At 40.2% G+C, this 26,666-nt stretch overlaps 1 protein-coding gene across 5 annotated transcripts in view; it reads right to left on the minus strand.

The window, feature by feature from the left end:
- The window catches only part of ZNF280C (zinc finger protein 280C), an 85,155-nt gene that overhangs the window by 9,114 nt on the left and 49,375 nt on the right, over positions 1-26,666 (minus strand). For 3 of the 5 annotated variants that reach the window (XR_006711175.1, XR_006711174.1, XR_006711176.1), the window contains exons 17-22: positions 19,271-19,333; positions 16,376-16,494; positions 16,191-16,227; positions 12,165-12,312; positions 4,239-4,309; positions 617-2,095 (exon numbers count right to left, since the gene is read on the minus strand). Coding sequence is in view for 2 of the 5 variants with exons in the window: in XM_045473302.1 (XP_045329258.1) it covers positions 16,057-16,066; positions 16,191-16,227; positions 16,376-16,494; positions 19,271-19,333 (229 nt within the window). In the remaining 3 variants the exon portion in view is untranslated. Of the gene's footprint in view, positions 1-616; positions 2,096-4,238; positions 4,310-12,164; positions 12,313-14,403; positions 16,067-16,190; positions 16,228-16,375; positions 16,495-19,270; positions 19,334-26,666 lie in introns of those variants that run through there. The other 2 variants (XM_045473302.1, XM_045473303.1) reach the window with 1 other exon arrangement.

Consider the following 26,666-nt stretch of genomic DNA (forward strand, 5'->3'; position numbering starts at 1 on the left):
GAGAGAGACAGAGCATGAGTGGGGGAGGGGCAGAGAGAGAGGGAGACACAGAATCAGAAGCAGGTGTTTCAGGGGTACTCTTTAAGGCTGCTCTCTTGTCAGAAGCCCATGGGGAGTAGGTCCCAGGCAGACAACCCCTGAGCACTTTCCTCTGGTAGGCGAACCCAGGTCTGTCCCCTATCCTCCTCCCCACCCCCACCCCAGCAAAAGATCATATATTTCAGAAGCACCTCCCACCCAAACAAATCGCCTGTCTGGTCCTGCCTAGTTGTCCTTACAGCCCTCTTCCTCCAGAACTGGCTAACTCCCCACCCTATCCCCATCCCACCCCCACCTGGCCTCAGGCTGAGTCCCAGTCACCGGTTTGGTTTTCATTACTTGGCTTCTGCCTTGATCCGTCTTTGAAGCCTGCCTAGTACCCCAGTTAGGGCTAGGTTTTGTTTTGTTTTTTTTTACTAGTTGTCCCCACCCAACACCCTGCCCCTGAATCTCACCCAAGGGGCTAGGAGCCTGTTGTCTGTTGGTGAACTGCTTGCTGAGCCCCCTGTTGCTATACTTCTCCCCAACTGACTTGGGCCTTGGGCCTTGTCTCAGACTTCAGATGCTGAGTCCTTACCCAGGACACGACCTGCTGTTGTGTGGTGTCTTTTGGCTCTTGACTTGGCTGCAGGGCTGGACCATCTCTCAGTTGCTGCAGGTACACTTATCCATTCTGATGGTTACATTTCAGTCTGGGTCTTGGCCTGTCTTGTTCAGGGTCCTTCTCTGCCGTAACAGGGTCAAGATAACAACATTCTGAGTCCTCTAATCAGGATTGCCTCTTCTAGACCGGAATTGCCTCTGACACCTTTCAGTCATTCAACAAATATTTACTGACCATCTACTATGAGCCACTGTGCTAAGCCCTGGGGATAATGCAGGCGAACAATTTAAATCCTGCTTTCACAAAGGAGATAGACACTATACAAGAAGTGAGATACATAATGAGAGAATTTGAGAGCAATAAGGACTCTCAGGGTCATAAAACAGGGTAAATGGATGGAAAGTGAGGGAGGTGGGGGAAGGGCAACATATTAGATACAGTGATCACAACAGGTATCTTTGAAGAGGTAACATTTGAGCTGAGACCTGAATGGAGAGGAGCAACCAGGTATGAGGTCAGAACGAGAACCCCAGGCTGAAGAAACAGCAAATGCCAAGGCCCTGAGGCAGAAGTGAGGTTGGTGTGCTTGAGAAACAGAAAGGAGGCTAGTGGGAGCAAGGGAGAGCATGTGGGCGATGAGGTTGAGAAGTAGGTGAGGCCAGGTCTGTTGGGTTGGAGTTTTATTTAAGTGCAGTGGGAAGTGAGTGGAAGGTTTTATCATTACCTAGACTCAATAGCCTTTGGTAAGATTCAGCAGGCTTGCTGACCAGCAAGAGCAAAAAGCCTCTACTTTCCTTAGCTCTTCTGAGAGGAATAGACACCTTTCCTGGATGACTCCTGAATGTGGGCCTTAGGACTGTCATTTCCATACTGGATGCCCCCCACCTTAAAAATCAGACTCTGAACTTCCCCAAGACTATCATCTTTTGGTCCTGCCAAGGCTCTGGTAATTTTGCTCTGAATAGAAGGTGCTCACCAATCCTACCTGCCTCTGTCCTCTGAGCCTCACCTGCGTGATCCTGTCCTTTCCTGCAGTAATGACATTGTTCTCCCTCAGGTGTCTGGGAACAGCCAAGAAGTCCTGGGGCTTCCCACTGTGACCCTGGGAATCCTGAGAACCTCCAGGCTCCACCCAGTCTCCTAGCCCTAGAGCTTGCTGCTGGCATCAGCAGGGTGGCACAATGGCACTCAAGCCTCCATCAGAAGGAGCAAAAGGATTTGGGAATGGGCTGATCCCAGAATGCCACCAGAGGAAGGGGACTAAGGAGGCCAGAGAATCATGACATCCTTGTTGCTGTTGAGGGTGTTGAGGAGCAGGGAGAATCAAGTGAAGTGAGGTGCTTCCAGGCCTCTCATGCAGTCTCACTATGTCTCTGGAATGATCCATGATAGCCAGTATGTCTCCTCTACAGATCGTCTTCACTTTTCAGAGCTACACCCTTGAGTCTTGCCCTGTGTAACAGAGACAGGACCCAGAGAAATAACTACCAACAGTTGAATGCCTATTATATGCCAGGCTCTGTGCTAACACAACACATTCCTTCACTAGCTCATTTAGTGTTCCTTCCCCGTGAGGTGCGGATAACAATTTCCATTTTACATATATGAATATAGATGTACTGATTTAGTGACTTGTCCAATATAGTAAGTGGTGAGGCAAGATCTGTCTCACTTCAAGTCTGGGCTCTTTCTATGATATTATACTGTCATTCCAGGTAGCTCCAAGCTCCAGAACCTTTGCAGGGATTTCAGGTTCACTCTAGCCGGTCCCCCTGATCCACAGGGGTTTGGCAAGCAGGCCGTTCAATAACCAGGTGGCCAGCCTGGGACATTCCTCCTTGAATGGGATGCCCCTGGCCAGATTCTTCCAAGAAGCCCAAGTGGCTGACAGAAGTGTCAGCTCTGGGACAAAGGACCCCCTAAGATGTCCTTGCCCTAGACAATAAGCTGGGAACCACACAGCCAGGTGGACTCTGCTGCTCAGCCTTTAGGGCTACAGGATTTGTCACTGGGCCCCCCAGAACTACCCGTCCCCCAGCATCTGTGCATTTGCTCAGGCCCCCACATTCAGCCTGACGACTGGCTCTGGCCAAGTTCATGAGGCAGAGGACTCTCTCAGCAGGATCCTTCGGTCAGACAGCCCAGCACCAGATCCTGCTCTGAGCACACCACCGAGAGCAGTGCCCGGGAGGGACACCTAGCCCAGAAGAGCTGGAGAAGCCCACCCCCCACGTGAAGCTGACTTCAGACCACCCTGAGTACGGGGTGGGATGGAGGGCGTGGAGGTGTGCCGAGAGCTCCCTGGAGAGCACGGCTCAGCTTCTCTAGCAACAGTGGCAGATGCAGAAAGAGGCCAACGATTATTCTCTTGTAACCCCTGAGGGGACAGGGTTGCTGCCTTAACTTCTAGAAGCTCTTCTCCACTCACCATCCCTCATCCCCCCACTGGGAGAGGCCTTGCTCTCTGGAGGGCTGGCCCAGGCTCCACTGGTTTCAAATCTTTTTATTTTTATTTTTATTTTTAAAGTTTTATTTATTTATTTTGAGAGAGCGAGAGAGCAAGTGAACATGACCGGGGGGGGGGGGGGAGGGGCAGAGAGAGAGAATCCCAAGCAGGCTCCACACTGTCAGTGCAGAGCCTGGTATGGGGCTCGAGCTCATTAACTGCAAGATCATGACCTGAACCAAAATCAGGAGTTGGATGCTTAACCGACTGAGCCACCCAGGGGGCCCTCAAATCTTGTTTTGTCCACGACCCTAACGACTGGCAGTGGGGCAGTAGTGTTGAGCCAGGATCCCAGAAATTTCCCTAGATTACAGGCTTCCAAATGCTGGCTCGTAGACAACTGCATGAAAACTGTCGGCAACCTGTTAAAATACAGATTTCCTGGGACACTAATGCCACTCTGATCTACTACATCTGGGAGCAGGGCTCAGGAATTTGTTGTTTCTTTAAAGTTTTACTTAATTAATTTATTTAGAGAGAGAGCATGGGGCAGGGACCGAGAGGGAGAGAGAGAATCCCAAGTAGGCTCCATGCTACACGGGGCTTGAACCCGTGAATTGTGAGATCATGATCTGAGCCTAAATCAAGAGTTGGACGCTAAACTGACTGAGCCACCCAGGCACCCTGGAATTTGTATTTTTAAAATGTCTATAGTTGATTCTCATGTGCCTCCAGGCCTCCTCTCTCTGGCTCTCTCTCCTTCTCTGTGGTTAAGTGGGTATCCTCAGGCTTCCTGATGAACTCTAAAATCAGAAACTACTTTTCCCAAGCCAGAGCTTCATGGAACCCAGCCTGGTAAGGTGGATCCTTTCAGTGTCTTTTCTTAAGATAAATGAAAGTGTTTCAGTTATATCAAATGTCCTTGCACTGTTTGTCTGAAATTACTAGGCAAGTGCCTTTTAACCCTGAGAGACAACTGAAGAACTAATCCGGAGTATAAACACCTCTATGTTGTGAGGACCATGCTGGATGCAAGGCACAGATTAATTCAGTAGAGAAACTGCATGTCTGTTGTGTGCCCTCTGCTGGTTAAAATGAATGAAGGTTGGAAAGTGTTTACCAGTAGGAGTTTTTCTGACTGGTACCGACCATTTCCTGGGTTGGAAGCCCATCTGAAGGAGCTAATCCTGGTCCCAGTCTCGGCACTTAGACACCTGAAACTAGAAGGGTTACTAATTAAAAAAAAAAAGCTTTATGAAGGTATAATTCATATATATAAAACTGAGCTTATTTAATTTATACAACTTAATGAGTTTGGACATAGGCATATGCCCATAAAATCATTACCATAATCAAGGTAATAAACATATCCATCACCTCCAAAAGTTTCTTTGTGCTTTTTTTGTGTGTACTTTTTTTTTGTTTAAGAACACTTAAAATTTGTTAAGAGGGGAGAGCTCATGTTAAGCTTACTCTTCTAAGTAAGCTACCTCTATCAAATCACTGGGGTTCAACTCTCCTAAGGGAAATCTGTGAACCCTGGTAGGAACTACTAGCGTGGCAGCAGGGAGGAAGAGGAGACATTGAGAAGCAGCTCATCTGCCCAGGGAGAGAAGTTTTGAAGCTGGGTAGGTAAGGAGGCCTGAGAGCCTTAAGAGACACCATTGAGGGCACAAGGATGCTCCTCTACACCATGACACAGTCTTGAAATAGACTGGGAAACAGACCTCATGACTGAGCTCTCCAGTTGGTACTTAATCCCTTCCCTAGTGACTAAGTATGTGACCCTTTGCATTTAATCTTAAAGTACTGGAGGAAGTGCCAGGTAAAAGCATAGGTAAGAAATCTGGCCTACCTGATCCTTACCCACCAATCCCAGGTGGAAATCTCAATGCTTCACAACCACCTCTGAGGCACAGAATGATCACAGTAGCTTGTTCAGGGTCACAATGCTGCCCAGTGTTAGAGCAGGGTATAGCCCAGGTCCGTCTAACTGCACAGCTAGAGCCACAATGCTAACTTCTCTTATTCGTCTCTATTTCTCGTAAGCCTGAGAGAAAGATGCGCTCCTGGGCCTGAGACTAAGGACTCCACCCCTGCTGCACTTACACCAAGTAATAGATGAAATGGGAGTGGATGCTAGGCACTGGGTCTTGAGCTAGTGAAATCACTATTAGCTCAGGTATAGGCCCAGAACCTGGGGGCAGGGACTGAGCAGGCAGCCAGGGATCAAACTGTCCTCCAAGGAGTGAGGGCAGGATAAGGAGATGGAAAGTCTAGGAATGGGCTGGCTTTAACAATTGGAACTGTTTTCTTTTTTTTTTTTTTTCATTAAAAATTTTTTTTTAATTTTATTTATTTTTGAGAGAGAGAGAGAAAGACAGAGCACAAGTGAGGGAGACGCAAAGGGAGAGGGAGACACAGAATCCGAAGCAGGGTCCAGGCTCTGAGCTGTCAGTACAGAGCCCGACGTGGGGCTTGAACTCACAAACTGTGAGATCATGACCTGAGATGAAGTCGGACGCTTAACCGACTGAGCTTAACCGACTGAGCCATCCAGGCGCCCCTGGAACTGTTTTCAAAAGGGGTATTTTAGAAGAGCTTCTTTGCACCATTTGAGATGGGAAGAAATGACCTCTAAGATTCTTTCCAGTTTTCCATTCCAATGTACAGTGTGATCATGCATTAGGTTTTTTTCAAGGTCCACGTGTATTTTAAGCCCCCTATGAAGACAATGCAGTTTTAGGCCTCTGAATAAGGATTGCTTATTTGTCTACAGATTGTAAGTCAGCGCTGGGGTGCTTGGGTGGCTCAGTCGGTTGAGCATTCGACTTCAGCTCAGGTGATGATGGCATAGTTCGTGGCTTTGAGCCCCACGTTGGGCTTTGCACTGACAGCCCGGAGCCTGCTTCAGATTCTGTCTCCCTTTCTCTACCCCTTCCCTGTTTGTGCGCACTCTCTCTCTCTCAAAAATAAACATTAAAAAATTAAAAAATAAAAAGGAGTCAGCTTTGAAATTGTGCTTGTTTTCATTAATGAAAATGCTCAGATTTGACTAAAACCAGGGCAGGGAGGATGATGTTTCCGTAACATGAACAAGTCAGTACTTTCTGATACCATTTTATTTTCAGAATGACAAGTGAACTCAGTTTGTTTATATGTAAAATGGGATTGAAAATCATCTTTACAAGACTTTTTTGAAAGTTTAACTAAGATAACATATGTGAAATGTAGTTTATAGAAAAAATTCATATATTATACTTATTCAATTTCCCTGATACGAAGGGCGCAGGGAAGAAATGAAAATAGAAGACATTCAGGTTTTTCCTGATCATTCAGTTTTGAAAATGAATCTGCATTGAATATATTCTGGTTTTAAATTATTCAGAACTGAGATAATTTGACCACAAAGCCACTTGAAAGTCACCAAAAGAACTAAATAAACTTTGAAAATCACTTCACACTGTGGTCTTTAGGACATTTGATCCAATCAATATCAGACAACTGATTAAATAGCCTAATTTTCTAAGCTTAAGATATTTACTGATTCACTCAAGAATTCTTATGCTCTGAGGCTCCAAAGGTTTGCGAAACAGAATTACCTCATTCTATTGTCAACATTTTATCAAGAAAAGAAACTTAAAATGTACAACTTAAAATGTTCCTTCTATAATGAATGTAGTCAGGTAGATATGTTGGAGAATTGGAGAAGGGAGAAGATGATAAGGGGCAAACAGCAATTCCAAGATTGAGTGACAATATCCTTTACCTCTGAAAACAAGGGTACTTCTTTTTTTTTAATGTTTATATTTGACAGAGCACAAGTGGGGAAGGGGCAGAGAGGGGGACAGAGGACCCAAAGTGGGCTCTGTGTCGACAGCAGCGAGTCCAATGTGCCACTTTACTGCTGGTATTTACAATTATACTTTTCCACAAAATTAACAGTATTGGATAAGTAGCTGAAATTCCTGGAAATGAATTCCTGGTAACAATTACTTAAAAGTTTCCTGTAAGGAAAGGACTCTCTAAGCACAAGAGAAATGTTTTCCTCCACAGTAGACTGGATTCTATACTAGTTTTCAACAAGACAGTTTCATTTCATAGCCTTTAGACAGAACTACACTCATTTTCAATGTTAGAGAATTATACCACACGTAATTGAAGCACTGTGAGAACACATCACCCACCCAGCAGTTTGGAGGAATGTATTACAAGACCTGGGCACTATAAGACAAAGTTACAGATAACCACAGTCCTGATGGATTGCCACTAAAACTGTCAATGAGAAGATTCCACTTACGAGCAGCTTCCAGGGTCTTCTCTCAGCAGTGGTAATAGTAGCAACAGCAATGAAAGCAATAACAGCAGAAGCAGCAGCAGGAATAGCACTAACATTAGGGGTAGTAGTGTAAGCAGCAGCAGTTATTGAATGCCTACTTTTTATCAAGACAGTGCCAAATCAGGAGTGCTTGGGTGGCTCAGTCAGTTAAGCGTCCAACTTCAGCTCAAGTCATGATCTCACGGCTCGTGGGTTCGAGTCCCACATCGGGCTCTGTGCTGACAGCTTGGAGCCTGGAGCCTGCTTCAGATTCTGTGTCTCCCTCTCTCTCTGCACCGCCCCCCCCTTGCACACTGTCCCTTTCTCTCAAATGTAAACACTAAAAAAATTTTTAAAAGACAGTGCCAAATCTTACACACACACAATCCTTATAGCAAATTTGTGAGGAAATTGTCATTACATACCTTTCACTGATGAGAAACTGAGGCTTGAGGTAGTGTATTTGAGGCTCCACAACTGGTTAGACACAAAACCAGGATTTACACCTAGGACTGTCTTATTTCAAGGCTTAGCTCTGTTTACACCACCATACGTTACAGTGGTATGGATAAACACGCATGTTTCAGCATGAGAGATTAAAAACAGAAGAGATACACACTAGCCTGAGTTTGTTAATGACAGCAAGCTTTTCAGGTGGTCGAATAACAAAGTGACAGGGGTGAGGCTGCAGAAGGATCTCAGAATCAGAGAAGTGAGGTGTGTGAGTTTGAGTGTGAGGCAAACCATGGTGTGGTCAAGAGTAAGGCAGTATAATTTAGGGAAAATACCTTAATATTATTTAAAAAGGCAGTTATGACTCAGATGAACCTAGGAGCACTCATATAACTTCCATAAAAATAAAAGTCTGGTGTGCTTGCGACACCACAAATCTAATGGCATGCCCACCCAGTACTATGTGCTTCAACAATGACTCTCAAGAAAGACACAATGGGTTAGGAAAAGAAGCTTATCAGAAATGTTTGTAGAAAGGTCATAATGAAAAATAGGCTGAAGATCTATCTGAATAAAATGAAAACAAAAATAAAATCAGGAAGGGTGGTAATAAACTAACAATAATAGTAACAATGGGGACTTACATTCCTGTGTGCCAACCACTGTTCTAAGTATGTATACGTAAGTGTGAAGTCATTTAATTCCTTCAGCCTTATGAGTAGGTACTGGTGTCTGCATTTTAAAAATGAGGAAACTGAGGCACGGAGCTCAAAGTCACACACATTTGGACATTGGTAGGGCCACGAACTCCATCCAACCTCTGCAGTCTGCTGCAGAGCCTGGGCTCTTAGCCACTCACCCACACTGCCCCTTTATGGTACAGGGAGGGTTTACTCTGGGGTCAGGTATCAAAGCTCATATCAAGGAAGATCTCTTGAAGCTGTGTAAGCAGGAAGTAAACTTCACAAAGAAACCCCTTAATAGATAATAACAGGCTAAAAATAGTAACAGTTGCAAGAAAAGTAGGCAAGTGGGTAGACTGATAAGCTAAGCATAACAAGTTATAGAGAGAAGCTAGACATTATTACGATAAGAGCCTGAAGCTTTTTGAGTTTGAAATAATTTAAGATGACCATACCCTCCAACACAAATTACTGGTCTGTTCCAGTTATTCATTTCTTAGATTTTACATACATCATAATGAACATACAATTTTTTTCCTGATATAATTTCTAAGACTATGAAAATGGATACTGCTAACCTGTTACATACTCCACCTTACAAATGATTCATGAACATGAATGAAATGTCTAGAAGTTCATCTTAGTCAACACCCTCATTCAACTATTTTTTATTTTCCAGTTCAGAAAATCTGACTAATAACTAATCTAGGTCAGCATTCTCCACTGTATCTTGTGGAGATTAATGTTTAGAAGTTATTAAGTCTGGGGTGGGGGGCAGAGATTCCAGGGTCAAAATAAGTGCTGAGTTCTCTTAGAGAATCAAACGCATGTAGCATGAACAATCCAATAATAATCTATACAAGTATAACCCAGTATTTCCTAAGTTTATTTGACCATGGCACCTTTATGTTGCAGACCATTTATAAATTATGGACATTCACTCTAGATCTAGATGATTTCTTTTTTAAAAAATTTTTAATGTTTATTTATTTTTGAGAGAGAGAGAGACAGAGTGTGAGCAGCGGAGGGGCAGAGAGAGAGGGAGACACAGAATCCGAAGCAGACTCCAGGCTCTAAGTGTCAGCACAGAGCCCCCTGACACGGGGCTTGAACTCATGAACTGTGAGATCATGACCTGAACCGAAGTCGGATGCTTAACCATCTGAGCCACCCAGGTGCCCCAATATAGATACTTTCTTTTGCAGAAGTGGAAGAGTGTTATTCTTACGAAAGTCCATGATGGGGAGTTAACCATGCCTAGGACTAACTGGGGCATTTCATTCTATTAATTTTGAAAGACTGCCTGTTTCTGCTATTTGGGGATAGTGGTATGTGGCATTCTGAATTCACTTTCTTCTAAGAACAATTTATAACTGATGTTTAGGTATAACCAAAATAGCATCATAGAATCCAAGAACTCTAGAACAATTTAGTACCCATGGTGTACAAATAGGACCTCTGAGATCAAGGACACGGTCACTACCCTGGAGTTCCTCTCACATTACCTGCAACTCCTTACTCTCTCCTCTGCTGATTCCCTCTCATCTCTCTAACTTCTTGTTGTTGGAATGCCCTGGAGCTCAATCTGTGAACCCTGTCCTTACTCTATCCCTAGTCTATCCCCTGGTGATTTCATAGCCTTGTAACTCTTTAATAAATTTAAATGTTACTGACAGCCTGGACTTCTCCTCTAAACCCCAAACTCACACATCAGGACGTCCATGACATCCACACCAGCATATCTAATAGGCATCTCAAATTCAAACATGTCCCAAATCAAAGTCCTCATCTTCCCTTCCAAATCTACTCCTCCTTTAGTCTTCTCCATCTCAGTTAACAACATCACCTTTCCAGTTGCTTAGACTAATGGCTGTGCTGTCCTCCACAACACTTTTCCTCTCATACCTCATACCCAAACCACCAACAAATTCTGTTGGCTCAACCTTCAAGATAGTCCCCCAGTTGAGCCACTTATCACCTACACTTTCACCTATCCTAGTTAAACCTCTACTATCTTCCATCTGGATTGTTAAAACAGCTTCCTAGCTGACCTCCCTGATTCTGCCCTTGGTCCCCTACAGCTTATTTTCAAGACAGCAACTAGTGATCCTGTTAAGACTGTAATTAAGAATGTTTGTTTTTCTTTTTTCAATTTTTTTGAGGGACCTCTCCCTTTAAGTATATTTATTTATTTTGAGAGAGTGCCTGTGCGTGTGTGTGGAGGAGGGGGAGAGAGAGAGAGAGAGAGAGAGAGAGAGAGAGAGAGAGAGAGAGAGAGAAAGAGAGAGAGAGAGAGAGAGAGAGAGAGAGAGAGAGAGAGAATTCCAAGCAGGCTCTGCACTGTCAGCGCAGAGCCCGATGTGGGGCTCAAACTCACGAAACTTGAGATCATGACCTGAACTGAAACCAAGAGTCTGCTGCTTAACCGACAGAGCCACCTAGGCACCTCAGAATTTTTGTTTTTCATTGAGATATAAAAGACTTCTCCATTCAAAATCCACTAATGGTTTCCTATCTCTGAGTGAAAGCCAAATCCTTACAATTGCCTAGAAGTCCCTATACTACATGGCCCACATCATCTCACAGGCCCCATCTCCTACTACAAGCTCCCCTGTCCAACACCCCCTCCACTGCAGCCCCATCGGTCTTGTTGCTGTTCCATAAGCCAAGCATGACCTTACTTCAGGACTCATTATTTCTACCTTGCATCACATTATGTTAGCTGATTTTTATTAGGTTAGGTTAAAAAGGTTTCCTTCAAATTCCTAATTTGCTAAACTTAAGTTTGTTTTTGTAGAGGTGAGATTCACATAATTTAAAATCAAAATTTAAGAACTCAACCATCTTGAACAATTCAGTGGCATTTAGTTCATTTACAATGTTGTACAACCACCTATATTTCTTTCCTAAACATTTCCATCATACCCCAAAGTAAACCGTGTACCCATTAAGTAGTCACTGCCCATTCCCACTTCCCCTCTCAGGCCCTGGCAACCATCAATCTGCTATCTCTATGGATGTATCTATTCTGGATATTGCACATAAATAAAATTATACAATATGTGATCTCTTGTGACGGGCTTTTCTCACATAGCATGTTTTTGAGGTCCATCCACATTGTAGCATGAATCAGTACTTCATTCCTTTTTTTATGGCTAAATATTATCCCATTGTATGAATATACCACAATTTATTTATTCCTTCATCTATTGATGGCACTTGAGCTGTTTCCATCTTTTAGCCATTGGGAGGAATGCTGCTATGAACATGCATGTACAAGTATCTGAGTCCCTGCTTTTTCATTCTTTTGGATATATACCTAGGAGCAGAACTCCTGGGTTATATGGTAATTCCACGTTTTAATTTCTTGAGGCACTGCTGAACTGTTTTCCACAGTTGCTGAACCATTTTACATTCCCACCAGCAATGTGTAGGGGTTCCAATTTTCTCTTCAGGGCTTTTGCATTTGCTATTCTCTCTGTGGAACGCTCTTCCAATAGATAATCAAGTGGCCTACTTCCTCACTTCCTTCAGGTCCTTACTCAAGGTCCTCTTCCCACAGAGTCCTATCCTGACCACCAGATTTAAAATGGCAACCTCCCAACCCCAGCCCATACTTACCATCCTCCTTGCCCACTTTATTTTGCTCCGTTGCATTGATCATCATCTAACATACTATATAAATATTTCTTATTTTTTATTGTCTTGTCTTCCGCCACTGAAATATAAGCTCCACCAGGGAAGAGATTTCAGTCTGTTTTTCCAGAACCTGGAATAGTGTTAGGCACATAGTAAGTGCTCAATAAGTACTTGCTGAACAAGGAAGCGAAGCCCAAAGAGATGTTTTGGCAAAGTGTGACAAAAAAGGACAAGAAGCTAAGTCTCTGTAGTTCGGAGGTTATTTTTCTAATAATGGTGATGGATTGAAACTGAGCCAATCACACCTTTATTCAGCTGTAACCTTTTAAAAAGCACACATGTGAGAGATGGCTATTTCTAAATCAAGTGAAAGAACTATTTAGAATACCCTGAGGGTAATGGGATCAAAATGTAGAGCTAATACTCATTTGCACCAATTAACACTCAACTAACTGCCTATAATAAGAAGCTTAGTAGTGACTGAAATGCTTTATTGAAACAAAGCAAAAAAAAAAAAAATGGTGCTACAGGATACAGAACTTTAAGAGTATTATACTTTGAGAAAATGAACCTAATACAAACTGTAAGAAACAGAATCTTATTGGAAGAACAAAAAGCTGTACCCCTATCTAAAATATTGCTATAGCAACAATGTGTTTTGGTTTATCATATTCTTGAACTATAACAGATCCAGAGAAAATATCTGTGTATAAAAAGAGAATCTATGTTGAAACCACAAATAAGTTATTTCTGGGTAAAAGTTTAAAACTTGGTGTAATTGGTGCTTAATTTTTCACTTGAAGATGGTTAATATGGCAAAAATTTATATGTTTTCATTACAATTTTTGAAAAGTAAAAAAAAAGATAGATGGTGAATGAAAAAACATTCTAGAGGGACAGATATGCAAATAAAGACTCGAATATTGTCAAGTCTACTACTAAGAAACAAGTAGTAGTAGAAACACTACTAACAAACCACACTTTTAGAGATTTTGGAAAATCATTTACAGCAGAAATCAGTCTGGGGGTGCCTGGGTGGCTCAGTCAGTTAAACGTCTGACTCTTGATTTTGGCTCAGGTCGTGATCTCATGGTTCATGAGTTTGAGCCTCCCGTTGGGCTCTGCACTGGCAATGCAGAGCCTGCTTGGGATTCTCTCTCTCCCCCTCTCTCTGCCCCTCTCCTGCTCACGTTCCCTCTCTCAAAATAAATAAATAAATAAACATTAAAATAAAAAAATGTCTGGAAAATTAAAACTAATAGATTCCATATTTTTGACTGAATTACAAATAGATTACATAACAGGTGGTCATTGAAATTGGCTTTCAATATGTCTCTGCTATAAGCTGAATGTTTGAATGTGATGGCATTAGGAGGTGTGCCTTTGGGAGATGACTGCATCATGAGGGTGGAGCCCTCATGAATGGGATTAGTAACCTTATAAATTAAAATGTTAATTTACTTCGAAAGAGAGAGAGGGCACCTGCAAGCCAGCTGCGCAGAGGGGAGGGGCAGAGACAGAGGCAAAGAGAGAATCCCAAGCTCTGACAGCATGGAGCCTGACATGGGGCTTGACCTCACGAACCATGATATCATGACCTGAGCCAAACTCAAGAGTTGGACGCCTCACCGACTGAGCCACCCAGGCGCCCCAATGTCCCGATAAATTAGACACAACAGAACTTTCTCTCCACTTCTGCCAGGAGGATACAGCAATAACATGACCTTCTATGCACCAGGAAGTGGGTCCTCGCCAGATCCTCAATCTGCCCGTGCCTTGATCATGGACTTTCCAGCCTCCAGAACTATGAGAAATACATCTCTGTTGCTCATAAATTACCTAGTCAATGATACTGTTATGGCAGCCCAAAGGGACTACGACAGTTTCAAAGTGCAAGTAAAAAGTACAAGAAGTTCTGATGTTAAGATGAAAAAACCACTCATGATGGAGTCAAACAACTTCAAAGCCTGACCACCTTAATAGTTATTAAGATCACAAAGGGGCTTTGCCAGCCTCCAAAGTCCAAGAAATTAGTAAAGTATAAATAGTGAACTTTTAACTGTGCTGGAGGAAAAACTGCAAGATGCATTTGGTGAAGCTCTCAGTCTGTAGGCCAAGGAATCAGGCTTCCATGTAAGAAGCAAAGCAATGCTCCTAGTTCCACGGTAAAATCTACAGCTTTTATATGAGGTTATTTATGAGAAAATAATTCCTGAGGCACTTTACCAATACAAATTTTATTAAAAAAATAAGTAATAACATCAAAACTGTTCAGCAAATCTATATTCAATGTAACCAAAATAAACAAACACCAAATTAAAAAAAATATACATCTATATATATATGGGCAAGAAACAAGTGCATTTTTTGGTCCCAATATTTTCTGAATATATTATCTTTATCCAAAGGAATTACATTAATGGCTAAGAAGATATTATGTATTAGATGTACAGAAACATAACTTTAAAATTTGTTTTAAGGGCTGTAGGAAGTGTTTTTTGCCAATTCTTTATGTCTTCGAGCTCCTAATCACTAAGATAATGTTAATGATAGTCCCAAGACAGACAGAAGATGTAATCCTGTCTAGTGGTCTGAACAACTACCAAATCTAGAAGCTATCAATAGGTAGCTACGTGAAATTTGTAGAGAATTCTAAAGAATTTCTTGGAGTTCTTAACAAAACAAAACAAACACAAAACAAAAGTTTTAAAGAAAAGAGATAAAAGTGGACATAACAAACACACATCAATAAATTTGGTGAAGAACAACATAAAATCAAGACAAAATTAAACTTAAAAAAAATTGAATATTAGTATTGCTGAAAACTCCTAAGATTAATACTGGATAAAACTTTAAATGACAGTACAAATAACTATAACTTTGGAACTGTAATTTTAGAAATTTATTTTCCAAGAACATGAAAGTAACCTTGGTTCCCTACACAACCAGTTTTTATATTCCTTGGACTGCATGCATACTAGACGAAGATTAAAGGGCAGCAGCCAAAATGATTAAACTCCAACTTGGACGTTGAAGCATTGATTTGATGGGCCTTTCTTGGTCAGAATGAACCCATAAGCGTAAGATCAAGAACCAAAGCCCCCAGTGGGAAGTTGTGCTCAATTTGGTGGGCCTTGAGGTCATCTCTGGCCAAATTAGCATCAGCCTTATGGGAGGCCAGTCATGAAGGAAGGGACTCTCCCCAAGATCTGATTTCTTAAGGCCACAATCTAGAGGAGGTCTCACAGTCAAATAATTCACATTCCTTGGAAAGAGAGAACAGGCATCAGTTGTGTCCATCGAAGGGGGACACTGACCAGGAGTATCCTGGACATTTTTTGAAATTTCTGTGTTGCTTCTGCATCTGAAAAATATGAAAAATAGAACAATGACAGACAAGCAAAGAGGAAAAAGACAGCTATCTGACCTAAAAATGTAAGACTTATAAGAAATTAACTAAGAAACCAGACAAAACAGACAAAGAAAATGAATAGCCATATCATTTGGAATGCAATATTCTGAAGGCAAGTACAGCAGAGGAAAACACAAACTATTTTAAGCAAAGCAAAAACGACCATGGCAACAAAAGCTATTTTTGGAGAGAGCCAACTGGAGAAAAAAGCTTATGTTAAGATATGTTAACCTGACACAAAGATAAGGTGGAATAAGAATCTAGTGCCATCTGAAAGCTGAAAAGAGCTGAATCAGAACTAGTGTCATGAACTGCTTAACCGCCTTCGTGTGAGAAAACACTTCAGAAGTTTGAACTTAGGAAACTGCCTTTGTGTAAGAAAACACTTCAGAACTTTGAACTTAGGAAATTCCAACTTGTCTTGCACCAGGTTGCACGAGCTCCATAGAGCAGGAATCTATTTCAACAAGCGCTTTAAAAACAAAAACAAAAACAAAATACTTTAATATTTTTCATTTCTATTAATGGTACATTTAAAAATGCAACAGTGCTAAAATCCATCAAAGAAAAATGCACGAAATGGAAATTAAACTTACTCAGACGAGGGTTCAGAAGTTGAGGTACTTTCAGGAACTGAAATTAGAAGAAGAGGTTTACATTTACAGTAGTATAGGTGATGAGTGACACCATCAGTTTAGTATGTAAGAGCCCATATTGTGGCTGATCAAAAGTACTGGAATAAGTATCAGAAATTCAAAGTAACACAATTATAAATACATACCATTCTCTATTACAACTTGGCAAGTATGAGTTTTACGCTGACTTAGGTGTTTAGCCATACGATCTAAGCCAGAAGAATCAGTTAGGAAGTCACATTTAAGGCACACTAGAGTAATGCCCCTATGAAGAAGAAAGGAAAGCAAAGGTTTTCATCTTTTATCCAAGTCCATAGGCACGTTCAATAACTATTTTTCCATGTAATAACTCTTGATTTGCTTTTTATGTGTTATGACCATCAATTGCCAATTTTGTTCTATAAGCCTGATTTATCTGAAATGGTACCGTAGAAAATGACATAGCCACATTTAAGTTATGCTAACATTTACTGCTTTATAAACCACTTCCTCTCATACTGGTTGCTAAAGGACAAGAGTCAAGAGACCTAAAGCCTAATCGTGGCTCCACTAACAATTTGTGTAGCTTGTGCAAGTCACATTCTTTCCGTGCTTTGGCCCATTTCTGAGGACCTTCTTTCCACACACTCTACTGCTAGATGTGACGGATACAAGAGTGAACAAAAGAGGGCAAACTCTGTGGAGCCTATAATCTAGTATCTTATTTTAGAGGTGATAAAATTAGAAAAGAAATGGGAAGGCTTTAAAAGTAAATCATATAATTTAATTATTGTTATTACCAATTAACAAGCGTAAACATAGTTTTATAGTTCACTGGATGCTTTAAATTTAAGTACTTCGACGTGTCAAGGAATAAAAACCAGTAGCATACCTTAGACTGACTGCTCCCCTGTGGTTCTAGTCTTAACAGCCTGCTATATATTTATACCTGGGTGTCACGCCGGAACATCAAAAATGATCTTCATACACTGAAATTGTGCTTTCCTCCCCAGTGCCAAAAATCATTCCCCCTAACCAATCTCTCTTATGATGTCATGCTCCCAACACAATGGCTCAAAATTATCTCTGACTCTCTTTTTTCTTAAAATAGTCAATATTTCAAATATTTTATATTATTAACAATTTATTGAGCACTTAACTCTGTGCCATGCTGAGGGTTTTAGATATATTATCTTATCTGAATCCTATAACAAACCAAAGACGTAGGTGTTATAATTATTACTTTTTTATAGAGGACAGGGTCAGGTTTAAAAACCTATCAAGGCCAAAATTAGATTTGAAAGTGAGCCCTTTGATTTCAGAGCCCATGTTCTTAAACAGTGTAATACCACTTCACCACCTTAACCCAGATTCTTATTAAGTCAATGTTAACTACCATAATAATCTTAAACAGTCCATGTGCCTCCTGCAATTGCGAACTGCGAAATCATGACCTGAGCTGAAGTCAGTTGCTCAATTGAGCCACCCACGCGCCCCTGCAAACCTTCTTATGTTACTGTAGTTACTTATAGTCACACCTTAACATATATTGTACATTCCTTGAAGGTTGGACAAGCCTTCTTCATCACTGTCATCTTTATGGGAACTGCTACGATGTGTTATACATAATAGGCACAGAATAAATTAAAAAAATGAACATTGCATTTTAACAAAATAATAATTACAAAATTTATTGTTCTATAGAATTATAAATATGCTAAGTCTCATACACAGAAACTAATCAATTTTATATTTAAATCTGAGGCCCATCCAAATTGAGAAAAAAAGTCTCAGATCTTTAAAGTCATAGAATCAATTTAAGAATCAACCACACAACTGAGCTTGATAACAATGATGTAAAAATAAAATAAACGCTCATCTTTAGAATTAAAAAGTCCTTTTTCATTCTTAAAAATTCTATTTCCTTAAATTTAGTAATACTTTTAAAATAGCATGAATATATTTTTAAAATAGAATCAAACTTTCCTCTGCCTATGAACTGTTGGTCCAACATCATCCACATATGTAATTTTCAACATGTACATTAATTTACTCAAATATTTACAGAATGCCTACCATGTGTCAGGCACTATTCAATGCTCAGTAAACATATGGCATAGACAAATATCCAAACCACACACATTCTAGTGAGAAGACACAGACAATAAACAAAAGAGTGAAGTATACAATATGGTGGAAAGCAAAAAGTGAAGAAAAATAAAATAAATGGAGATAGGTAGTGGTGGGGATGGGGCCTAGGGGAAAGGATGCTATTTTAAATGGAGTGGTCAAAGAAAGTCTCACTCACTAGACTAGAGATTTAAAGGAAGGAACTGGCCATGCAGATATCTGGGGAAGAGTGAACAAGGCAGAAGGAATAATGAATACAAAGGTCCTGAGATGTATCATCTCCCATTCCGCTTTTCCATTAATCCAAAGCATCAAAACAAGTACTGGCTAAACTTAAGTCTACGTCTTAGCCATAAGACATCTTGATGCTACCGAAATCTTGGCACTGATATTTCAAATAGCAATGACAACATGAACAAAAGAAACAAAAGAAGATGAAGTAAAAAGAAAGCAGAAGAATGTGGAAAAATGATGCATAGTGGATTCTGAGCTAAGCGTGTGTGGTATAATTAGGGTTAATTATCAGTGCCTTTCGAAATGTTCATCAGCAATTCCTTTTGTAGAGTAAACAGGTTGTGTACTTTATTTAAAAATGAAAAAAAAATCCCAAGAATTATGAAGGCTATATATTGCTCAAAATCAAAATGTGTTAGTCAATTTACTAGATTATTTTAAACCTCTTTTTAATCTTCAAATATTTTTTATTTTATAATGTAAATCCATGAAAGTTTCGCCTTATTGCCTAACACCACTGAAACAAAGTTTAGCCAGAGAATATAGGCTATTTCTGCTTTGTTCTATGCTATAATGAAGAGAACTGTATTATGTCTGGTAGTAATCACTTCATTTTCCAAACAAGGTACTCAAGAATCAGGTTAAAAAAGTTACTAGAATTTTTCAATAGAGAAAATGGAAAAAGATCAACTAGTTACCTGAGAATTCCAGAATGCTTCTTAAAAATATAAAACCGTTTACTTGGATGGTTGCTATGAGAGCTGGAAAAAGAACAGACAGATGAGATGTTATTATACAGTAATTCATATTAATTTTATGAATATATTTCAAGTACATGTTTAGCTTCTTAGCTTTGAATAAAAGATCATGAGCTAAATTATTAAAATTCTATTATTCATCTGTTTAATTCAAGATTTAAAAAATGTTTATTTATTTATTTTGAGAGAGAGAGAGAGAGACAGTGTACAAGCGAGGGAGGGGCAGAGAGAGAGGGAGAGAGAATCCTAAGCAGGCTCAGCGCTGGCAGTGCAGAGTCTGATGCGGGGCTTGAACCTACAAACCGTGAGATCATGGCCCAAGCCGAAACCAAGAGTCAGATGCTTAACTGACCGAGCTACATAAGTGTCCCTAATTCAAGACTTTTATTTTGTATTTTCTTTTTTAATGTTAATTAATTAATTAATTAATTAATTATATTGAGAGAGTGTGCATGCATGTGAGCAGGAGAGAGGGGCAGAAGAAGAGAGATATTCTCAAGGAGGCTCAATGCTTAGCACAGAACCCAATGCGAGGCTCAATCCTACAACCTTGGGATCACGACCAGAGCTGAAATCAACAGTTGGATGCTCAACTGACTGAGCCACCCAGGTGCCCCTTCCTGAGAATATTCTTAAATGATCAGTACCCTCACCATTATTTAAAAAACCCTCAAAGTTAAAAATGCAAAGAGCATAAAATTAAATTTTTTCAACTATTAAGAGTTGAAAACTATTTATTTATTCATTTTTAGAGAGAGAATTCCAAGCAGACTCTGCACTGTCAGCGTGGAGCCTGATGTGGGGCTCAAACCCACAAACCATGAAATCATGAGCGAAGCCAAAACCAAGAGTCAGACGCTCAACCGACTGAGCCACCCAGGTGCCCTAAGAGTTGAAAACTATTTAAAAGGTATTTGCTAATAACGTATTTTGCTATAATATAAATTGTTATGAATAATAATTATCACTTTCTTATACTTATTAGCAAGGGGAGAGAATCTGAATGATCCTCGAGGTAAATGCTACTTGGGATAAATTACATTACTTGCCATCAGTAAAATGAAACATTTAAAGAATCTTTTGCAATTATTAGGAGAGCCTTTAGGGAAAGCGAATTAAAGAACACAGAGCTCTATGCACAGAACAAAAAAAAACACTAACCAAATTTTGCAACAAATGGTAATAGCTTTTATATCCCCTTCTAAACTGAGAAGGAAAGCTTTCCTGTATTAGAAAACCAGGCAGGATTAACAAGGACTAGCATACAACAGTATCCAAAAGTGTGGTTCATGGACCAGCAGCATCCATACCCCCTGGGAAATCATCAGAAATACAAAGTCTCAGGTCCCATTCTAGACCTACTGAATTCATCGCTGGCACTGAGGCCCAGAAATCAGTTCAAGTTTTTCAGATGATTCTTATGCAAGCTACAGTTTGAGAAACACTGGCCCTAGCTTGCACTGACAGACCCAAACCAGCCAACACACGAGATCAATGATTATCCTGAGACACAAGGTAACTATTACCAGCATACCACCTACGCATGGGAAAAGAAAGATTCTGGCTAGTTATAATCCTGTGAAAACAGCTGCAGAATAGGTGCCATGATGAATGCAAAGAACTGTTTCTCAAGTAGATAAGACAGGCACATATTTAATACGAGGCAGAATAGCTGAATGGTACAGAACTCAAAGGAAGGAATGATTCCTATTAAGTGGCCGTGGGGATCAGATTCCTCACAAAAGAAGGTAAACTGAAAGGGAAGGAGAGGGGGATTCCAAGGAATAACAAATAAGGAAAGACACTTTAGATACTGAATATGAAACAAACTATATGTTGGGGAAGATTAATTAATTTGGGGGGCCTGATTTGTGGTTACAGAGTTAGTATGGGCTGGGAATAAAGGTACTCAACCTCTAAGAAAATGAGGCTTCTGTGGATGCAGAGCTCAAATCTATGACAAAAGTCCACACTGGGTCAGGGTGTACCATTCAGGGGGAGGGTACCTGAGGCAACAAAGGAAGCAAGGCATCGCTGAATTAGGGGAAATGCAAAGGCCCTTAGAAAAGTAGAAGTGGAAGCTTTCGGTTCTATATGAGGCTAATAATAAGTGCTCTGTGTGTGTGATGACAATGCAATGTAGGGTTGGGGCTCACTGGAAAATAGGAGAAGGTTACAAAGGAAGCCTGAGGCCAACTGGAAATATGTGGGGACAGAACTGATATGGGAGGTCCTATAAGACAGCCAAGGAACCTATGGAAAATGGGAGACAGGAGGACGGAATGACCATGGGTTTAAGAAACACTAAAAATATTTTCCAATTTAATCTCCTATAAATTATGGGTAGAATTAAAGCTCCACTGGGGCAGTTGTGTGTTTGGCACAGAATAAAAGACCAGCATTCTTAATCGCTTTCAAAATACCAACAACATTTTTTCACAGAACTAGAAAAAATAATCCTAAAATATGCATGGAACCACAAAAGGCCCCGAATAGCGAAAGCAATCTTGAAAAAGAAGAAAAAAACTGGAGGCATCACAATTCCAGATTTCAAGATATACTACAAAGCCGTAGTGTTCAGAACAGTATAGTACTGGCACAAAAACAGACACATAGATCAATGGAACAGAATAGAGAACCCAGAAATCAACCCACACTTACATGGTCAATTAATCTATGACAAAGGATGCAAGATACTGACAAAGACAGTATCTTTGATGAATGGTGCTGGGAAAGCTGCACAGCCACATGCAAAGAAATGAAACCGGACCACTTTTCTACACCACACACAAAAATAAACTCCAAATGGATTAAAGACCTAAATGTGACACCTGAAACAATAAAAATCCTAGAAGACAACATAGGCAGTAATTTGACACCAGCTGTAGAAAACATTTTTCTAGGTATGTCTCCTCAGGTAAGGGAAACCAAAGCAAAATTAAACTACTGGGACTACAACAAAATAGTCCAGAGACATTTTTCCAAAGAAGACATGCAGATGACCGATAACATGAAAAGATGCTTAATATCACTAATCATCAAGGAAATGCAAATTAATTTTTTTAAAAAGCTCTATGCCCAATATGGGGCTTGAACTCAAGACCCTGGAATCAATCTAAGCCAACCAGGCACGCCTGGGGAAATGCAAATTAAAACCTCAGTGAGATATCACATTAACCTCTGTCAGAATGGCTAAAATAAAAACCATGAGAAATAAGTGTTGGCAAGGATGTGGAGAAAAAGGAACCCTCATGTACTGTTGGTGGGAATGCAAACTGGTGCAGCCACTGTGGAAAAAAGTATGAAGGTTCCTCAAAAAAACAAAAATAGAATTACCATATAATCCAGTAATTCCATTACTGAGTATTTACGCCAAGATAACGACCCCTATGTTTACTGCACCATTATATTTATAATAGCCAAGACACGGAAGCAACTCAACTTATGTCCACTGACAGATGAATGGATAAAGATGTGGTGTGTCTATCTATCTATATAAAATGGAATATTACTCGGCCATAAAAGAGAATGAAATCTTGCCATTCGCAACAACATGGACAGACCTAGAGGGTATAACCCTAAACAGAATAAGTCAGCCAGAGAAAGAAATATACCATTATGATTTCACTGATATGTGCAAATTAAGAAACAAAACAAATAAAGAAACAAAAAAAGAGGCAAAAAAACCCCTAAACTCTTAAATACAGAGAATAAACTGGTGGTTGATAGAGAGGAGGGGGGAGGGGAATGGGCAAAATAAAGTGGATTAAGAGCACACTTATCTTGACGAGCACTGAGCAATATATAGAACTGTAGAATCATTATATTGTACGCCTGAAACTAATCTATGTTAATTATACTTCAATTAATGAAAACACCAGCATTCCTCCCAGCAGTATACTGAGAGAGACTGGCTGGGGCCTGGTTTAGGGCAACCACGGAATGGAAACCCCTGCAGTAGATGGGAGGCAGAGTGGTAAACTGCAGCAGGTAGACATTCAGGAAGTCATTATGAATGGTGGCAGATCAAGAGAGCACCACAGGCTTCAGAAACTTAAAGGGTATTATATTTTGCTGATGCTCCACACTTCTGCAAACGATACCTTGAGACAAACTGAGCTTAAAGAGTACTGGGGGTGATAGTAGTTTGGATCCTAGACAGACAATAATGTTTGACTTATTTTTGTTCTTCATAGATGCCAGTGGGTCAAAGATAAAAGTATCTGTCAAGCTGATGAAGAGATGGATCTTAGGAAAACTCAGCACTGAAATTGGAGGATTTACAGTAGAAAAGTAAAATAACATTCTGAGAGTGATTAAGGTACCAAGAAAGGGAAAGTAAAGAGGCAAGAAGGATTGAAAAAAAGAAAAGGTAATGAAATAAAGGTAACCTACTGGATGGAAGAAGATATTTGCAAATGACATATCCAATAAAGGGTTAGCATCTAAAATATATAAGGAACTGATACAAGTCACACCAAAAAAAAAAAACCAAACAATCTAATTAAAGATGGGCAGAAGACATAAACAGACATTTCTCCAAAGAAGATATCCAGATGGCCAACAGACACATGAAAAGATGCTCAACATCACTCATCATCAGGGAAATACAAATCAAAACCACAATGAGATGTCACCTTACACCTGTCAAAATGGCTAAGATCAAAAACACAAGAAACAACAGGTGTTGGCAAGGATGTGCAGGAAAAGGAACCCTCATGCACTGTTAGTGGGAATGCAAACTGATGCAGCCACTGTGGAAAACAGTATGGAGATCCTTCAAAAAGTTAAAAATAGAATTACCCTAGGATCCAGTAACCACACTACTGGTTTTCTACCCCACCCGCCCCCAGGCAAATGCAAAAACTCAAAGGGATACATACATGCATCCCTATGTTTATTGTAGCATTATTTAAAATAGCCAAACTATGGAAGCAGCCCAAGTATCCATTAACAGATGAACAGATAGAGAAGATGTGGTATATATATGTACACACACACACACACATGCACACACACAAATGGAATATTATTCAGCCACAAAAAAGTATGAAATCTTGCCATTCACAACAATGTGGTAGAGCTAGAGACTATTATGCTAAGCGAAATAAGTCAATCAGAAAAGATAGATACCAGATAATCTCACTCGTATGTGTAATTTAAGAAACAAAACAAATCAGCAGAGAGAGAGAGAGAGAGAGAGAGAGAGAGAAACCAAGAAACAGATGCTTAGCTGCAGAGAACAAATTGATGGTTACCAGAGGGGAGGTGGGAGGGATGGGTGAAATAGGTGATGTGGATTAAGAAGTGCACTTGTCGGGGTGCCTGGGCGCCTGGGTGGCGCAGTCGGTTAAGCGTCCGACTTCAGCCAGGTCACGATCTCGCGGTCCGTGAGTTCGAGCCCCGCGTCGGGCTCTGGGCTGATGGCTCAGAGCCTGGAGCCTGTTTCCGATTCTGTGTCTCCCTCTCTCTCTGCCCCTCCCCCGTTCATGCTCTGTCTCTCTCTGTCCCAAAAATAAATAAACGTTGAAAAAAAAAAAATTAAAAAAAAAAAAAAAAAAAAAAGAAGTGCACTTGTCATGATGAGGACCCAGTAATATATGGAATTGCTGAATCATCATCTTGTACACCTGAAACTAATATAACACTGTATGTTAACTATACTGGAACTAAAATTAAAAACTTAAAAACTAAAAAATAGTCTGAGGCAAAAAAAAGAAAAGGTAATGAAATAGAGAAGTAGCCAAAAGGGAAGAAAAAAAGTGATGGTAACAGTTTAAGTTGACAAGAAGATTTTCAAAAGTGAGTGATAAAAAGTATCAAATATTCTAAAGAAGTCACGGAAAAGTAAGAATAAAAAATAATGAATACGTTTAATGATTAGGATATGACTGATAACCTTTAAAGGGGAAGCTTTAACTGATAGGTGGAGGCGATACTCAAATTACAAAGGGTAAAGAAATAGCAAATAAGGTAGTAAAGAAACTCTTGAAAATGTTGACAATAAAAGGAAGACAAGAAAATACACAAAGAAAACGCAAATCTCCTTCATTCTAGAAAAATACCTGAAAATATTAGCAGGCAGAAGGAATGTGGTAGAAAGAGATGAAAAGAAGGCACAAAATAAAGGAGTAAGGTTGTGGAGCAAACGGAAGAGATGAATGCAAATGAAAGCAGGATTAGCTTTTGAAAAGTGAGAAATGTCTTTTTCTGAGATACCTGGATAAAGGGGGAAAAACTTGCGATAGAAAAAAGTTAATCTTGGGAAAAATGAGAAGGATGACCTCTGGGTAGTTACTAGGAAAGAGACTAACAACTAAGAGACTAAAATAAAACCTTGAGGGTATTGAAAAGGATTTAAACAGGTGCTGCAGAAAAAAATAAAGAGGTCTTTTTAAAAACGCACAACCAAATTAAAGTTAAAAATCATGAATTCAGAGGGTTGCCTGAGTGGTTCAGTTGGTTAAGTGTTAGACTTCAGCTCAGGTCATGATCTTGTGGTTCCCGGGCTCGAGCCCTGCATTAGGCTCTCTGCTGTCAGCTCAGGGCCTGCTTCGGATACCCTGAAACGTCCCCCATCCCCCCTCCCTCCCCTGCTTGCACTCTCTTACTCTCTCTCAAAAATAAACATTTTTTTAAAAAAAATCATGGATTCAGAGATAATTAAATCAAACACAGTTTGGTAGTTTGGAAAGCAGCAGAGAGAAAGATCAAAAAGGGTAAGAGATTCAAGGATAGTAAGGTTAAACATGACTGAAGATATAAAAGATTCTAGGACAAAAAGCAAGCAACATTCAAAACAGATGACCTTAAGGGTGAGGTTGATATCAAGTTTGGTGCTGCTGCACTGGAAAGAAGGGTCAAGACTCAAAATCATCAGGTAATGAGAACTCAAAATGAATAAATATTGTATATGATGAAGTACATTGGGACAGTGGTAAGGAAGGGGGGTAACAGGTAACAGAGGTCTTGTTATGATCTGCAAGAAAACCACTTTATTTCTGACTGAAAATACATGGAACGACCTCAGTTTGAATAATCAACTTAGCATATTTATATCTGAACAATTCTTACATATTTTTAAAAAATCCTTCCTGAAAGAATAAAGCAAGCTACTACTACTGAGGTTCAAATGAAAGTAGTGAAGTAGTGTGGTCTCTGAAGTTTTTCTCTAGCACAGAGTACATCGTAGGTGCTCAAACTGAACTTTTGTCTGAAAAGGAATTCTAACAGCAGCATCATGACTAAAATATACCTATAGTCTCTCACTTCACATTTCATTGAATGAATACAAAGATAAATGGCTTGAAAGGCTAATGGACAGAAAGATGGATGA

Source organism: Leopardus geoffroyi, chromosome X (assembly GCF_018350155.1).
Source record: "Leopardus geoffroyi isolate Oge1 chromosome X, O.geoffroyi_Oge1_pat1.0, whole genome shotgun sequence".
In the NCBI taxonomy this organism is placed as follows: domain Eukaryota; kingdom Metazoa; phylum Chordata; class Mammalia; order Carnivora; family Felidae; genus Leopardus; species Leopardus geoffroyi.